The sequence below is a fragment of the Pan troglodytes genome, chromosome X (assembly GCF_028858775.2).
Source record: "Pan troglodytes isolate AG18354 chromosome X, NHGRI_mPanTro3-v2.0_pri, whole genome shotgun sequence".
In the NCBI taxonomy this organism is placed as follows: Eukaryota; Metazoa; Chordata; class Mammalia; order Primates; family Hominidae; genus Pan; species Pan troglodytes.
In genome coordinates, this window is record NC_072421.2 from 121,589,335 (window position 1) to 121,604,910 (window position 15,576).

Below are 15,576 nucleotides of genomic sequence, written 5' to 3' on the forward strand. Positions count from 1 at the left end.
CATTTGGGACCTCAGCTGTACTGTCTGCCAGAACACCAACGTGTGACTTCTCCATGTCAGCATAACACTAGGCTCCAAGAGCAAGTGTCCCGAAAGACCAGAAGTGGAAGGTGCCAATTTCTTAAGGCCTGGGCCCAAAAACTAGCATAGCGTAATTTCTGCCATATTCTATTGGCCAAGCAATCACAGAGATTCTAGGGGAGAGGACATAATTCTTAACCTCTTAATGTGAGGAACGTCAAAGAATTTTGGGGCCATATTTTTAAATTGCCACATAACTCATCAGCTTTCATTTATGATCAAGTGCTTAGTGTTTAAAACTTGATTGTCCTATGAATTTTAGTATCTTTTGTCCAGTAGTATAAAGGCATAACCTTATATTTCTAACTTGTACAATTTTACACTGGTTAGTTATATAGTCCCAACATCACAGTTGATGGGGAAATCTCTTTTATTACCCTGGGCCAGTTAAAGTAGTTAGGGCTGATGGTTTATAAGTTAAAAGAAACTTTTCTGTTTTTTGTTATCAAATTGAAAGATGATGTTTTCTCATATCACTAAATTTTTGAAAGTTTTTATCATCTGAACTAGTAGTTAATAGTTATAGGTGTGTGCTGGGCCATCAAATCTCTCTCTCTCTCTTTTTTTAGACCTCATGGAAACACATGAATGGGTATTTATATTACAGAAATCTCTCTTTTTTTTTTTTAGACCTCATGGAAACACATATGAATTGGTATTTATATCACATTTTACAAATAGATTATTAAACCAGATACGTCAATTTTTACAGGAAGAATCAATGCTCTCATTCAGGTTTTTGGGGAGAATCATAGAAATTGGGGCATTAATAAGTTAACAGAAGGAAGTATGAATACTGATAGGTTGGCCAAGTCAATGCAATTTTGAAGACAGTATTGGAGCCTGAATGCAGTAGAACTTAAAGGCTGATGTAATTATATTGCAAAATGTGGAGTTTATGTTTAATCTATTATTAGAGTATTAGCTATTCATGCATTTTCTTTCCACTCTTATTCCTTAAAACCTTACACACATTTGCAAATATGTATAATCTTTTTTTTTTTTTTTTTTTTTTTTGATGGAGTTTTGCTCTTTTTGCCCAGGCTGGAGTGCAGTGGTGTGATGTTGGCTCACCGCAACCTCCCCCTCCCTTGTTCAAGCGATTCTCCTGCCTCAGCCTCCCAAGTAGCTGGGATTACAGGCGTGCGCCACCACGCCTGGCTAATTTTGTATTTTTAGTAGAGACAGGGTTTCTCCATGTTGGTCAGGCTGGTCTCGAACTCCCAACCTCAGGTGATCTGCCCACCTTGGCCTCCCAAAGTGCTGGGATTACAGGTGTGAGCCACTGCGCCTAGCCTTTTTTTTTTTTTTTTTTTCTTTCTTTTGAGATGGAGTCTTGCTCTGTTGCTGAGGCTGGAGTGCAGTGGTGTGATCTGAGCTCACTGCAACCTCCACCTCCCAGGTTGAAGCAATTCTCTTGCCTCAGCCTCCCAAGTAGCTGGGATTACAAGCGCCCGCCACCGCACCTGGCTAATTTTTGTATTTTTAGTAAAGATGGGATTTCACCATCTTTGCCAGGCTCGAACTCCTGACCTCGTGATCCACCTGTCTCAGCCTCCCAAAGTGCTGGGATTATAGGCGTGAGCCACTACGCCTGGCCTCATATGTATAATCTTCTAATGAAATAGTTTTCTTCTAAATTCACAATCAAAAAGTGCTATCAATTTTTTTCTCCCAGGTCAGTGATTTTAAAAATTACTATTAATTCAGTAACAATTGTACACAAATTTGACTTATTAATTATGGCAACATTTACAGACATTTGAAAAAAGTAGCTTTTGCAGGTGTGAAACCTTTTTTCTTTTTAGTCCAGTGCTTAATTAATATTTGTATAGATTTGTGGCCCCCTTGCAGTTGCTCTTACTACCTGCTCAGTGGTCTGCATCCCATAGGTTGGGAACCAATCTCCTATGGCTTCCATCCCTGTTGCCATTTCTCACTCACCTAGGCCACACAATTAGCCTTTTAACTGGTCTGTTTGCTCACCGGTATTCTGTTTTTAAGTTCACTCCCCACACTGCCACCACATTGACTAAAACATGTAACTCACCAAATTGCTTCCCTACCTTAAAACCTTCAGCAGCAGTTCCCTGTTACCTTAGAAGAGCTCACAAGATTTTCCACAATTTGATTCCTGCTTCTTTATCCAGCCTTGTCTTTTGCTACCCTTTCAATCTTTATGCCCCAGGAGTAGCAAACTGTTAGTTTTGAACCATATGAAATTGCCCTTTTTGTAGGTCAAATATCAGCAGATTAATAGGGTTCAGTCGACTGGGTGCAATGTCTCACACTTGTAATCCCAGCACTATAGGAGGCCAAGGCAGGCAGATCATTTGAGGCCAGGAATTCAAGACCAGCCTAGCCAACGTGCTGAAACCCTGTCTCTACTAAAAATATAAAAATTAGCCAGACATGGTAATGCATTCCTGTAATCTAAGCTACTTGGGAGGCTGAGGCAGGAGAATTGATTGAACCCAGGAGGTGGAGGTTGCAGTGAGCCGAGATTGCGCCACTATACTCCAGCCTGGGTGACAGAGCGAGACTCTGTCTCAAAAAAAAAAAAAAGAAAAAAGAAAAAAGAAAGGTTTAGTCTTTGTTTTGTGCCTTAGTGTTCTTGCTTTATGTTCTTCTCCCTGCCTAGAATAAAAAGCCTTTCTAGCCCACCTGATACCTACTCTAGTTAGAAGTTGCTTCTGGATAGCTGGCTCTGACCCCTTTCACTGCCCCCATTCCCCTTATACTTCCCTCTCTCCTTGCATTTACCACACTGTATTTTAATTGCCTGGTTGTTTTGTGTCGCAACTAGACTCTAAGGCCAGGTCAGGGACTGCCCCTTACATAGGTTTGTGTCCCCCGTTCCTGTGACTTGCATGTGGAAATCAACAGATGTTTATTGACCTGAACAGGTTGTATTAGACATCTGAATAGTCAAAATTAGTGACTAAACCTCGTCGTTAATTTTCTTTTCCAGCCGAAGAAAGTAGTAGTAGTGACAGTATGTGGTTAAGCAGAGAACAAACACTGCACACCCCTGTTATGATGCAGACACCACAACTCACCTCCACTATTATGAGAGAGCCCAAAAGATTACGGCCTGAGGATAGCTTCATGAGTGTTTATCCAATGCAGACTGAACATCATCAAACACCTCTTGATTATAAGTAAGTACATTTGATCATTTTCTGTACTATAACTTTATTAATTACATAGAAAAAGTTAAGTTAAAAGAAGAATAAAATTCTCCTTGAAGCACGCAGGTAACATGGATGTTAGCTCAAAGACAACAAGAGGAAGCAAGGCAACAGCAGGAGAGAGCAGCAATGAGCTATGTTAAACTGCGAACTAATCTTCAGCATGCCATGTAAGTGAGAGTGCCTTATTGTCTGAGTCTAGGAAGTTCACTAATTCATTTTAACATTTTAATGTGTGCCTTATCTAAAAATTTCAGCAAACTCTCTAGAGTAACTTAAGCTGAAATAATCAAGGAACTAAAAATTGGTCTTTCCAACAGAAAAGCAAAATATTTTAATTAAAATACTACCTAGTTAGCCAAAGGACCAATCTTAGGTTGATCTGTTGGAAAAGTTTAAATATCAATCCTTGTTTATTTTGGTACACAGCATTAAAAATACAGTTGTGTTACATCCTAATTGATTTTCCCAACTTAGTTCAGGCCCTCATCTCTCACCTGAACTATTGTATTAGCTTTCTAACTGGTTTTCTTCCCTCAAATCTCCCATTTATTTTCTCACCAAACCTCTCCCTTCACCCCCCCTGCTCCATCATTCACACCACCATCAAGAATTACTATTCTAGAATAAAAATCTTACCATGTAACTCTTACTTAAAACCTTTCTGTGGCTCCCCATTGCCTGCTGGATAAACTCCCAACTTCCTTAGCTCATGGCATGCAAGATGTTTCAAAATATGGCCCCTGCCACGTTTTAGTATCATTTCCTATTCCCTGGCAGCTGGTAAAATCATCATAAAAGAACAAGCTCAGGTGTCACCTTAACTGAAGCTTTGGTCATCTATGCTCCCATAACACTATGTATATCCATATTTCTTATAGCACTTGCCACATTGTATTGTAAATATTTGTTTATGAGTTTGTCCCGTTTGTCTAGACTGTGAGCTCCTCAAGGGCAGGGACCACATTCATTGCCTATCAGTGCTTGGCACGTAAAAGGTGCTAAGTAAATGTTCATTGAATGAATAAATGTTCAATGCTAAAAAAATGAAGTTTATCTTTTAAATACTTTGTTTTTACTGGATTATGTATGATAACTTTATAAATCTTTCTAAAATCTTCATTAGCTTTGGCTCTAAAAAACATGGCAGACAAGCAGTCTTTAGATAATTTTTTTAAATGTCTTGATTGGTATACAGGGAAAAGTGTGATGATTATGATTAAGTTTTTGAGTTTGAAAGCATTGTATTTATAATGTGGTATATGTTTTACTATTGGGAGATAGTTGTTACCCTCTTCTTTTTTTAATTTATATTTTGTTCTGTCTTGTTGGTTTTTAGATGTTAAGAATTTTACCTGTTTTTCTTACAAAATGATCATTTACTATGAGTGGTGGCCTGCATAAATTCACTTTAGTTATCTCCATAGTGGTCTTAACCTCTAGAGACACAAGGTATACTCTATTACACGTATAGATTCTGATCCTGGTTAATATGGTCATCATCTATATTGTCACATAGTTCTATCCTCTTTTGTCTGTTTCTGTGACCACATTCCTTTTAATATAAGTTCTTATTTTATGCTGGATCCTACAACTAATTTCTTGGCTTCCAAGTAGTCGCCGGTCCATATATTCCAGAATTCTGCCGTGCAATCATTTGGTCTATATCTCTCCCCATAAAACATTACACCAGTTCCTAAGATCCTATATAGCATGTCACTACTTAGTACCATTTTAATTCCCAATTATAGTTAACTCCTCCGCCTCCCGGCAACTACAAGAAATTATCTCAGTTAAATGACTATTACCAAAGGATTCTTTGGTGGTTGTACCATAAGTCATCTATTGCATGGGACTCTAAAGCATTTTCATCTTACAATGATTTTTCTATAATGGTATCTGCCCTATAACTAAAAATACTTCCAAATTTTCTTTTTTATTTTTCATAGCTTGTATCACATATATCTTCCTTGTACTTCAAACAAAATGCAGAACGGCTTTCTGATTTTCTGTCACATAGTTCATACAGCACATATATTCCCTTCACGGTTGCCTCTACAAAATACAGTAAAATTGTCTTTCTACCCAGAACTGTTAGGAAGTAAGGACCATTATAAACATATTTGTCCAGGTAACATGGATCAGAGATCGTATCTTGTTGTCTTTATATCTTTTAAGAACCAGCATAGTATTGTGTAAATTGTAAGCATTCGGTAAATAATTGCTGGGGTTTTGGCAACTTTCTTGACTGTGGGGGTGTCTTTGGATGAGAAAAGAAGGTAATGTTGGCCAAACTAGGGAAAAACAAGTCCTACTCAGTTTCACTATTATGTTGGCTACTTTATGCTGATCTGGGCTAATTTGTGAACTTAATTTATTCCCCATAATTATGTAATAACGTATATAACTTTTGGTCTTAGTTTTTCATTTTAAATTTCTAAATATGTCTTAGTTTTGAGTTTCATAGGGCACACGAATCTGAGTTTCAGCATGAGTGTTCCTCATTTCTTCCTGAGGCAGAATTAATTCCTTATTTTAGTATGTCCTTATAACACTTGATGCATAGTTTTCTTGTAATATTTATCACATTTTGTCATAATTAATTGTTTATCTCTGTTTGCCATGGTAGACTGTAAGCTCCTTGAGGGCAGGAATCATGTCTTAGTCTTATTCATCTTTTTTTTTTTTTTTTTTTTTTTAACATCCATAGGACACAGTAGAAGCCTGTCACATAGTAGGCATTGTGTGAGTGAGTGCGCGCATGCCTGGTACACATTAGGTACTGAATGAATGAGGGAGTGATGATGGGTAAAATTAGCTATATATGTTTTCTGAAAATGTCATTTTTTTGGTATCTGTTTTATGTTTGTTTATTAATTTGTACCCTGCCTACTTTCAAAAAGGATTTGAGGTATCTTGTATGTTCCCATGTGGGAAATTCTCATTGAACCTTGTATATGGGATATCAGAACTATAAAGCTAAATGTACTGAAGTAATGTAGAATAAACATAACTCCTTAGCATTTTTAGACAAGTAAACATTGGGTTTTGATATCATTGATGACATAATCAATGCCTAATCATTCTCCCTGACCTTTAATTCCATCATTTTCCATTATACTTGAATATAGAGAGCCACATACTGCTGCCTAGATATTAATAGTCACGACATAAGTTCAGATCTTGACTTTGTTTTATATTTCTCTAGTCGGCGTGGCACAAGCCTAATGGAAGATGATGAAGAGCCAATTGTTGAAGATGTTATGATGTCCTCAGAAGGGAGGATTGAGGATCTTAATGAGGGAATGGATTTTGACACCATGGATATAGATTTGGTAAGAAACTTAATGATTTCTGTAAGATTTTCAGTTTAGATCTTTTGAAAATTATGTTGGATATTTATTAGAGTAGAGAAATACTTACCAAGAGAAGTAAGTTTTGCAAAAATATTAAAATAGTTGCCAGGGGTTTAGATATATGGGAAGGGATTTAGAAGAGAGTAAGATTGGTGAAGGTGGTAGATCCTAGATTAAGATGATAACAATTGTCTGTTTGTTTCTGAGATTAATTTAGGAATATATAGGTTTAAAGGGTATATTTTGATTAATACTAATTTGACTATGAAAATCAATTTTTATTTAATTATGCATTTTAAAAATATGAGTTAGTGTAAAAGTATACCATTATCAAAACAATATATTAATACTACTTGTTGAGACAAATTCCATATCAGATAATGAAGTAAAATTACTTAAACTTGGAAGGAAGTTAAATACAGGTAGGAGTGTATTCTTTATTAATAATTAAATATGTGGTTAGGGTTGATCATATACAAAATGGTTTTACATATTTCATCTTGCTACATATCTCATTAAACTTTGTGAAGTAGGTTGAAAGGATTGAGGATATTGAAGCTTACTCTCTCCAAAGAGGCAAAACTAGCAAACAGTAAAGTTGATACTTATAAGTCAAGTCTTATGATTCTTTTTAGTATATTGTGTATTCTTCTTAAATAATTAAATTTTTAGAATGGTATAATTTGGTGCCTTGAAAGGAATATGATTTTTAAAGTAAAATGAAAAGTGAGTTTTCCGGTTTTTGTCTCTTAGGATAATTTTCCATGAGTTTTTTTTTTGAGATGGAGTCTTGCTCTGTTGCCCAGACTGGAGTGCAGTGGCACAATCTCAGCTCACTGCAAGCTCCACCTCCCGGGTTCACGCCATTCTCCTGCCTCAGCCTCCCAAGTAGCTGGGACTGCAGGCGCCCGCAACCACGCCCGGATAATTTTTTGTATTTTTAGTAGAGGCCGGGTTTCACCGTGTTAGCCAGGATGGTCTCGATCTCCTGACCTCGTGATCCACCCGCCTCGGCCTCCCAAAGTGCTGGGATTACAGGTGTGAGCCACCGCACCCGGCTGATAATTTTCCATGAGTTTTTAAAATATTGTGTCAGGTACACTGGAATCACATAGGCCATGTGAAGAACTTGGATATTTTCAGTTACTATCTGGTTTGTAGATATAGCTAAACTAATGTCAACTTATGTCCTTTTTTCCTTTAGCCACCATCAAAGAACAGACGAGAGAGAACAGAACTGAAGCCTGATTTCTTTGATCCAGCTTCAATTATGGATGAATCAGTAGGTTTAATTTAAATGTACCCTAGGATTGCAAAATCAGAAGTATAGGCAGTCTCTCAGTTTGAGGTTGAAAACCTGGGGCAGCATACTGAGAATAGATGAAAACAGTTGGATGTGAGAAAAAGAGGCAGGCAGGCAGGATTTCAGTGGGAGGGGAAGAGAGTGCTGCAATAGTGTTGACAGATTAGAAAAGTACTTTTGAATCCTGGCTGACTGGGACTTGAATATTAAGGAATTTGGACTGTTCTTCCAGGTTTGTACTGTTCTTCAATGGGTTGCCCATTGAAAGATTTTAAATAAGGTAATGGCATGATCAGAATTGTGTTTCAGAAAGATTTCCTTGACATTTATGGATGGGACAGGATGAATGAGGGGCGTAATATAAAGGCATGGTGAAAAATAATGAGAACTTGAACAAAGGCTTTGATAATGAAGAGAAGGGTATCTAGCTATCTAGGATGAGAGTCAGTTACCACTCCCACCATCCTTAATTGGTTATTATTGGGTTTTGTCAGTTATTTTTCTTAAGTACCTCTTATATCAGTCCCCTGTGCCATATTCTCCTTGACAGTGCCTTAATTCGGGTCCTCCTCAGTTTTCACATGGGCTGTTGCAAAGCCTTTAAGCTGATATTGCAGTCCCACTGCTCCTTTATGCCTCTTGTGGGGTCATCTTTCTAAAAATGCAGATCTGATACTCTCACTTATCGTTCTAAGTCTTTTATTGATTTTTCCCCCCCATTGCCATTAGGAAGAAAATTCTAGCTCCTCAGCCTAGCAAACAAAGCCTTTTATGATCTGGTTCCCTTGCCACCTTAACCTTGGCCTTTTCCTTACATGTATTCTATGCTCTAGCCATATCAAATCTTGTAGTTCCACTCAGATACACTATGCTCTTTCCTGACTCCATAACTTTGTATAAGCTTTTTTCTGCCAGAAATTCCCCTTTATTTTTCCTCCTAGTAAAGTCTTTCTTTGATACTAATTCTGACATTACCTGTGGAATTTTTGCTGACTTCCACAGATTTTTTTTTCTCTCCTTCTTTAACTGTTTGTACACACTTTATTTATCTCACTACCAGACTTGTGTAGTGAGATAGGATATTACATGCCCTGGTCCTTCACTAGACTGAACTCCCTGAGGCAGTGATGATGTTATTCATTCTTAGTTCTGCCCAGCACAATAGATATTTAGTTTTGTCAAATGAATAAATCATTTAAATGCCCTGCCATCTCCCTTTTTAGAATCTACCCATTTTATGTTCCTTGTTCCTCACACCTACTGCCTCAGGTGACAGTTATACCATCCTCAAAGGCCTGCCTTCTATGTACAATTTCTACCATTCCCACCTTGCCCTCTCCTACCTCATAATCTGCTTTCAGATAGCTTTTAGAACTATTTTGACAAACTAATTCACACTAACATGTTTACTAATAAGGCCAAGGGGCTGGGCTCAGTGGCTCATGCCTGTAATCCCAATACTTTGGAAGGCCAAGGTGGGAGGATTATTTGAGCCCAAGAGCTTGAGACCAGCTTGGGCAACACAGTGAGACCCCATCTTTACAAAAACTAAAAAAATTAGCTGGGCATGATGATGCATACCTGCGGTCCCAGCTACTCAGGAGGGCGAGGTGGGAGGATCGCTTGAGCCCAGGAGGTTGAGGCTGCAGTGAGCTGTGTTCACAATACTGCACTCCAGCCTGGGTGACAGAGCCGAGACCCTGTCTCAAAAAAAAAAAAAAAAAAAAAAAAAAGTAGAATCTGCTTCAATCGGTCTTAAGTGTGGCCTGAGATTCTGCACTGCTAACAAATGCTGTCAGTGCTTCAGGTCTGCAAACCATACTTTGAGTAGCAAGACTTTATAGTACCTAAGTGACCTATCGCACTCATAAGTCTATAGTTTAACTGCACACTGAAGTTTATGGTTTTCTTGATAATTAATCTAACAGTATGTATCATCTTAGTTTGTTAAATAAAACATGGAGGTAGTGATTGTGATGAGGGGTAAAGGAATATTTTCAAGCAGGTGCGATGAAATGCATTTATTCAACAATTTATTACATCAGAAGTTGGTGCTAAAGCGAATAAGACACTCCCTGTCCTTAAGGAATTCATATTCTAGTGCACCTTGACTATCACTTTGAAATGAAAAGTATGGAAGGTAGTAGCTGAGAGTTTGGGTGACAGACACTGTGCTAGGTATGATTTATTTTGATCCTCTCAGCAACCGTGTGAGAAAGGTAATGGGAATTTCCACTTTCATACCATAGCAAGCTGAGACTGAAGAGATCATTTAGTGACTTTGCTCAGTTATACAGTTAGCAAGTGTCCGAGTAGTAATTTGATGCCAGTTCCTTTTGATTTAATAATCTCATGCTGTCTTCTACTGTTGTGCTTCCCAAAACTAAAATCCCCATTTGGATGAAACACCAACAAAAGTAATTAAGAAATCGAAATGGTTAACTGTGATCAAAATTAATATGGGCAGTTAGGATCACCATTTTTTAATGTATTTGTCTAATGTCAGGAGAACTTTTAACATTCGTTTTCTGAGTTACATACTAGATTTGCAAAAAGGTGTTCTTCAGATTACTAAAATAACGAAACAGCAATATTAACTATGTGTATCTATTTTTGACATTTAACATTTAGAGAAAAATAGGGGCCTAATAGTCATTTTTTATTTATAGTGATTTTATAGCATTCTCATGTATATTGAATGTTACAACTGAGGGGCTTTTATTTATTCTTAATTTGATAATAGTTTAGCTGCTTCTGCTACAAAAATTAGGAAAATGAGCACATGTACTTATAACTGTAGTTTTATAGCATTACCACATGATGGCAGCAGTCACATAACTGAATGCTCAGTAATCTTTCAAGGCTTAGGTATCTTTAGAAGTCTTTGACCATGTAATTTTTTTTTTAAGTTAACAGTTTATTTTTTAAATATACATTAAACTATACTCCATACTATCTTAACCATAACTTAAGAAATGGAATAATGGAAAATTTTGAATGTCAAATTCTGTTTGCCTTTATACAATACCCCACATCTGTTCTTACTGAAGCCCATAATAACGGAGTCATCAAAACAGTAGCAAAATTGGGATTTAAATTCTTTAATGTCCAGTTCTGAGATTCTCCAATTCTAAGGGAAGTAACTCAAAGCACCTTAATGTAGACACTTCAGTTTGTTACTAAATAAATTGTAAAAATATCTTTTTAAACACTTAATTTGTAAACATGATTTTCTAAATAAATCATAAAAAATATCTTTTTAAACACTTAATTTTTAAACAAGATTTTCTAAATAAATCGTAAAAAATCTTTTTAAACATGATTTTCACATTATCCAGGAGTGGTAATATAAAAACTCTGAACATATTTTGTGTTGCATATACATAAAATTCTAGATTTATGGTGTAGCTGGTTTTATATTTGGACACAAAATTGGTTTATACCATTTTGATAACAGTTGTTTTCTGCCAGAATTGCCAAAATACACTGAAGTTTGATATTAAATATGTTTAAGTATTTATTAATGTTAACATCAGAAACAGGCAGAGTTTGTGTTGGCACAGAAAAGAAAGTGTCACTACTCTCATTCTCTTGTGTTGAGATTCTCTTATTAGAATTATTTATAGTATAAAATTGGTAAAGAAGGGCTCCATGTAATGGAGCTAATTTAATGTTCTAGTAAGAGAATCTACTTATAACCTAGTCTGTACAAAACAAAAAGAATCTCAAGTGTTTGGGTGCTTTCTAGTCAGGCACTCTGTTTGGAAAGAACTTGAGTTCGTCTTCATCCCATACTCAATACTAAATTGCTAATTAAGATTTTGTACTTTCATTCATCATCAGACCTTTTCTACCGAGATTCATAGAGTGTTATGGTAAGAATTGGCCTTTAAACATTATCTCGGTCTTTTTGGTGGAAACGTTCTAACCACCCAAACTCTGACTTGAACCAAAAAAGGAGAACCCTGAAGCATGCGGGAAGGGGAGAGGACAAGGGATTAGTAGTGTGGTAGTTACTGTGAATGGACAGGTAAGAAATTGGGTGCACGAGTCCTCTTTGTTTTCATTACTTGGGATTCCAAACACTACTTGATAATTCATTATAAAGAGGCTGCAATCAGATACTTGTTTCTGGATCTGCAAATACACAGTTTCTTCAGCTCAAAACAATACATGAGTTCTATGACTTTTGTTCATAGAACTTATAAGAGATTTAACTTACAAGTAAGAGCTCTTTGTAATATTTCAGCTCATTACATCTGGCTTTGATATCAGTTCTTACTAGCTTATTATAGTATTCTAAAATATTACTTAATGGGCATAAGTGCTAGAATTTTAATTGAACAACCTAACTTTTAGTATATATACTAAGAGTCACATGCCATTCTTGTTTAGTGAACAAGGGAGAGTTGCTCCATTCATCATCTGCTTTTACTTTTAGACAAGTAATTATTAGATTTTACCTAACATTCCTTTCTCAGTTGGAGTATATAGAAAGCATCAATATAAGTCATTTTGCCCAGATTTTACCTTACCCTTTTGATTTCTTAAAATTTGTAGTTCTGTTCCATTCACTTTGGCCAGATTTTCTAAAGAAAGCTTCTTGCTTTCTACATACTTGAATTGTTCTTAGATTTTTTTTGGTCTGCATACTCAAATGCCTTTTTGAAAAACCATATCCACTTCCCAGCACAAATAGCCAAGTTTGCAAGACTTTCTTAACCCCTTTCCAAGGAACCTGTGCCAGAAATATATGTGAAGAAGCACATTCATTTATTCATTTTACCTATGTTGAGTGCCTATGTTTAGGGTATTATCTAGACATTAGTGGTACATATAAGCATAATTAATCCAAGGTTCCTACTTTAATTATATGTGAGGTAAGTAGCATCTTGATTAGTCCTGATGTTATTTCATTATATATCATGGTCAATTTAATTTTAGAATTATACATCTGAAGAGAGGGGAAGTTTTCAAAGTGGTTTTATTAGCATGTTATTTAACATAATAAAGTATTAATGTAATGTTTATGGATATATTTAAAGAAATGAATGACTTTTAACGAGATTTTCTCCCCCCTCTCTCTCTCTCATTAGGTTCTTGGAGTGTCAATGTTTTAATACCAGTACACAATTAAATCTGTGGTGAAGTCATTTTCTAAGTGGAAGAGGAAATTTTAAAGTGTGGTAGATACAGTGAAATTCTGTACAGATTTTTCTCTAAGGAGAATATGACATGCTTATGCTTACCAAGATCAAGTGCATTGAGGGGCAGTTTTGTTTGCCTGAATAAAAGTAAAGGACAAGTAAACAATTTGATGATAAGCTACAGTTTTTCTTAGAAAGTAAATATTTTATTTATGCGCTGTTAGTTGGCTTTTGAATCGATTATTTCATGCTTTTTTTAAAAAAACAAAAAACAAAATAACAATCTGAAGAGGCATTTGGTAGAGATATGAATTCTCTTACATTTATTTACTGGTTGTACTAAATAATGATGACCTCTGCTGGATTTCTGTTTACATCCAGAAAACAATGTTAAGGATGTATTTATTCCCCTACCCTGAAGAAAGTGTAGGATAGAATTGTTTTTAGCATTCTAAATTTAAATGCTTAAAACGTCAATCAACAAAACTTTGTTTTAAATATTGTAATTGTGGAGAAAAGTAAACTTATAAGCAGAACTTTTACAATTTTTTCATCTAAAAGTATTTTAAGATATTTTTAAAATCCAAGAGCTTCTCTATACTTTTCAGAAATATCCAGATGCAGTGAACTGCCAGAAGGTAACCAGTCTCAAACATGCTTATCCCATTATCAACCCTGAAAGTTTGCTTGTCCTTTAAGATAAAAATGTAATGTTGTGATATTCCTTCCAGTAGTGCCACTGTATTTTGTCTCCAAATAAAAGAAGCTTATTGTAGTATGTTTGCAGAAAAATTCTAAACAAAAATTATACAGCTTATTAGAGTGTGGGAATAGGGATCTAAATTTTAAATAAAATTATATATATATATAAATTGGTGCTGATTTTATAATTGCGCAGTTTGTTTAGTTTTTTCTTACTTTTAAATTCCAACTTAAAATTATGAGGTTTCAGAAATATATTGAAAGTTTAACAATGTTTAAAAATAGAAAGCATGAGTGTTCATGCTTTAAAATGATTTTTAAATTTGTATTTTATATTGTTTTATCTATCTGTCTTTGCAAGCAGTCTTCAGGTTAAAGATACTTCTAACAGGTTACAGTACATTTCCTCTGTATGTAAATTAGATGGGATAATAGAATTCATAACCCATAATATTCTTTGAAAGCTAAGCTTTAAACTTCATTTTATGTCCTTTCACAAATAAATTAGTTTAAAACAGAAAGTGGCTACTTGCCATTTTGACATCAACTCATTTTGCGAGGCTTAGGCAGCTAGACATCGTTTAAAACAAAATATTAACTTATATTACATGTGTATCTATCTTTTGTCAGTCGTCTCTCAGTTCTTGAGGTATATTATTTTAATCATTCCATGCCTTAATATGCTTGCAATACAAGAATATCTTCAGATGGGTGAATACCAAAAGGCTTTCAGTTTTTAGTCAGAAATCAAGCATTGGGCTGTGGTAGCCAAAAACCATAGGTTAGCTAAAAAGATCATGATACAATTATTTTATTAAGTCATGGTTAATAACAAATGAATCCAGACTTGTCTAACAGATTTTCCATCAACAAATATTGTTATGTGCAAAAGTATTGCCTATGTTGTTTTACACACCACTGCATTAACTAGAACTGCTGAGAGGACTGTATATATGATTTTAAACCTAAGTTGATTTTTTTTCTCACTCTTGAAAGGAGTACTTCTTTGTGAAAGCAGTTCTTACAGCTTTGTTTTCAACCAGCTAAAAATGTTTTATATATTACTCTAACCTGTTGTCCTCCACATTCTATTGTCCTAATTGTACTGTTTTCTGATTTGTATTTATGTCTTGAGACAGTAACTTTTTGAATAAAAATAAACCTACAGTATGTTGTATGTTTTCTCTTGTACTCAAAGAGGGAGGGTGGCTATAAATGGTTTGCAAATTTATATCTATTATCACATCTTTTAATGTGTTTGGGGAATAATTTATAGAGAATACCATCAGTTTATATTTTTAATAAATCATATGTATTTACAATGAAACCAAATCCCTAATTGGATTATTACTTTAAAATAGGAACCTGTAACCATTATTGCTTTAATTTTCATCTGGTATGAGTTAAACACATTTACAAATGTTTGCATTGTTTATACAGGGTACATTTGAGTGCCTACTGTGTGCTAGCATGTGTTAAGAGATCTCTCCTTCATAGATCCATTGGGGAAAACAAAATAATGAAACTTGTAATAAATGCCAGGAAGGAAACAAGCAGGATATGCTGAGGTAGAGAATGAGAGAGAGACAGTAAGAGAGAAACCTGCCTTAAATAAGGGGCTCATGGCATGGAGGTAAAACCATTTGAAAAAGAATTTACTAATTGAATTCATATTGAAAACTCATCAAAGAAAGTGTTAAGATTTGCATTGTACTCTTTAAGAGATTCATGTCAGTGTAACACTAGCACATTGTTCATTTGGGCTAGTTTGTATATCAGAATTGTCTTCTGTCATT

The 15,576-nt window shown here is 35.4% G+C and overlaps 1 protein-coding gene across 21 annotated transcripts in view; it reads left to right on the forward strand.

Annotated features, from left to right (window-relative positions):
* The window catches only part of STAG2 (STAG2 cohesin complex component), a 141,799-nt gene extending 126,849 nt beyond the window's left edge, over positions 1 to 14,950 (forward strand). For 11 of the 21 annotated variants that reach the window (XM_024353176.3, XM_063804017.1, XM_024353180.2 and 8 more), the window contains 4 exons: positions 3,053 to 3,242; positions 6,481 to 6,607; positions 7,833 to 7,910; positions 13,028 to 14,950. In XM_024353176.3, the coding sequence (XP_024208944.1) occupies positions 3,053 to 3,242; positions 6,481 to 6,607; positions 7,833 to 7,910; positions 13,028 to 13,051 (419 nt within the window). In that variant the 3' untranslated portion in view covers positions 13,052 to 14,950. Of the gene's footprint in view, positions 1 to 3,052; positions 3,243 to 3,331; positions 3,443 to 6,480; positions 6,608 to 7,832; positions 7,911 to 13,027 lie in introns of all 21 variants that reach the window. The other 10 variants (XM_016942745.4, XM_016942747.4, XM_016942751.2 and 7 more) reach the window with 1 other exon arrangement.
* Positions 14,951 to 15,576: the final 626 nt, after the last annotated feature.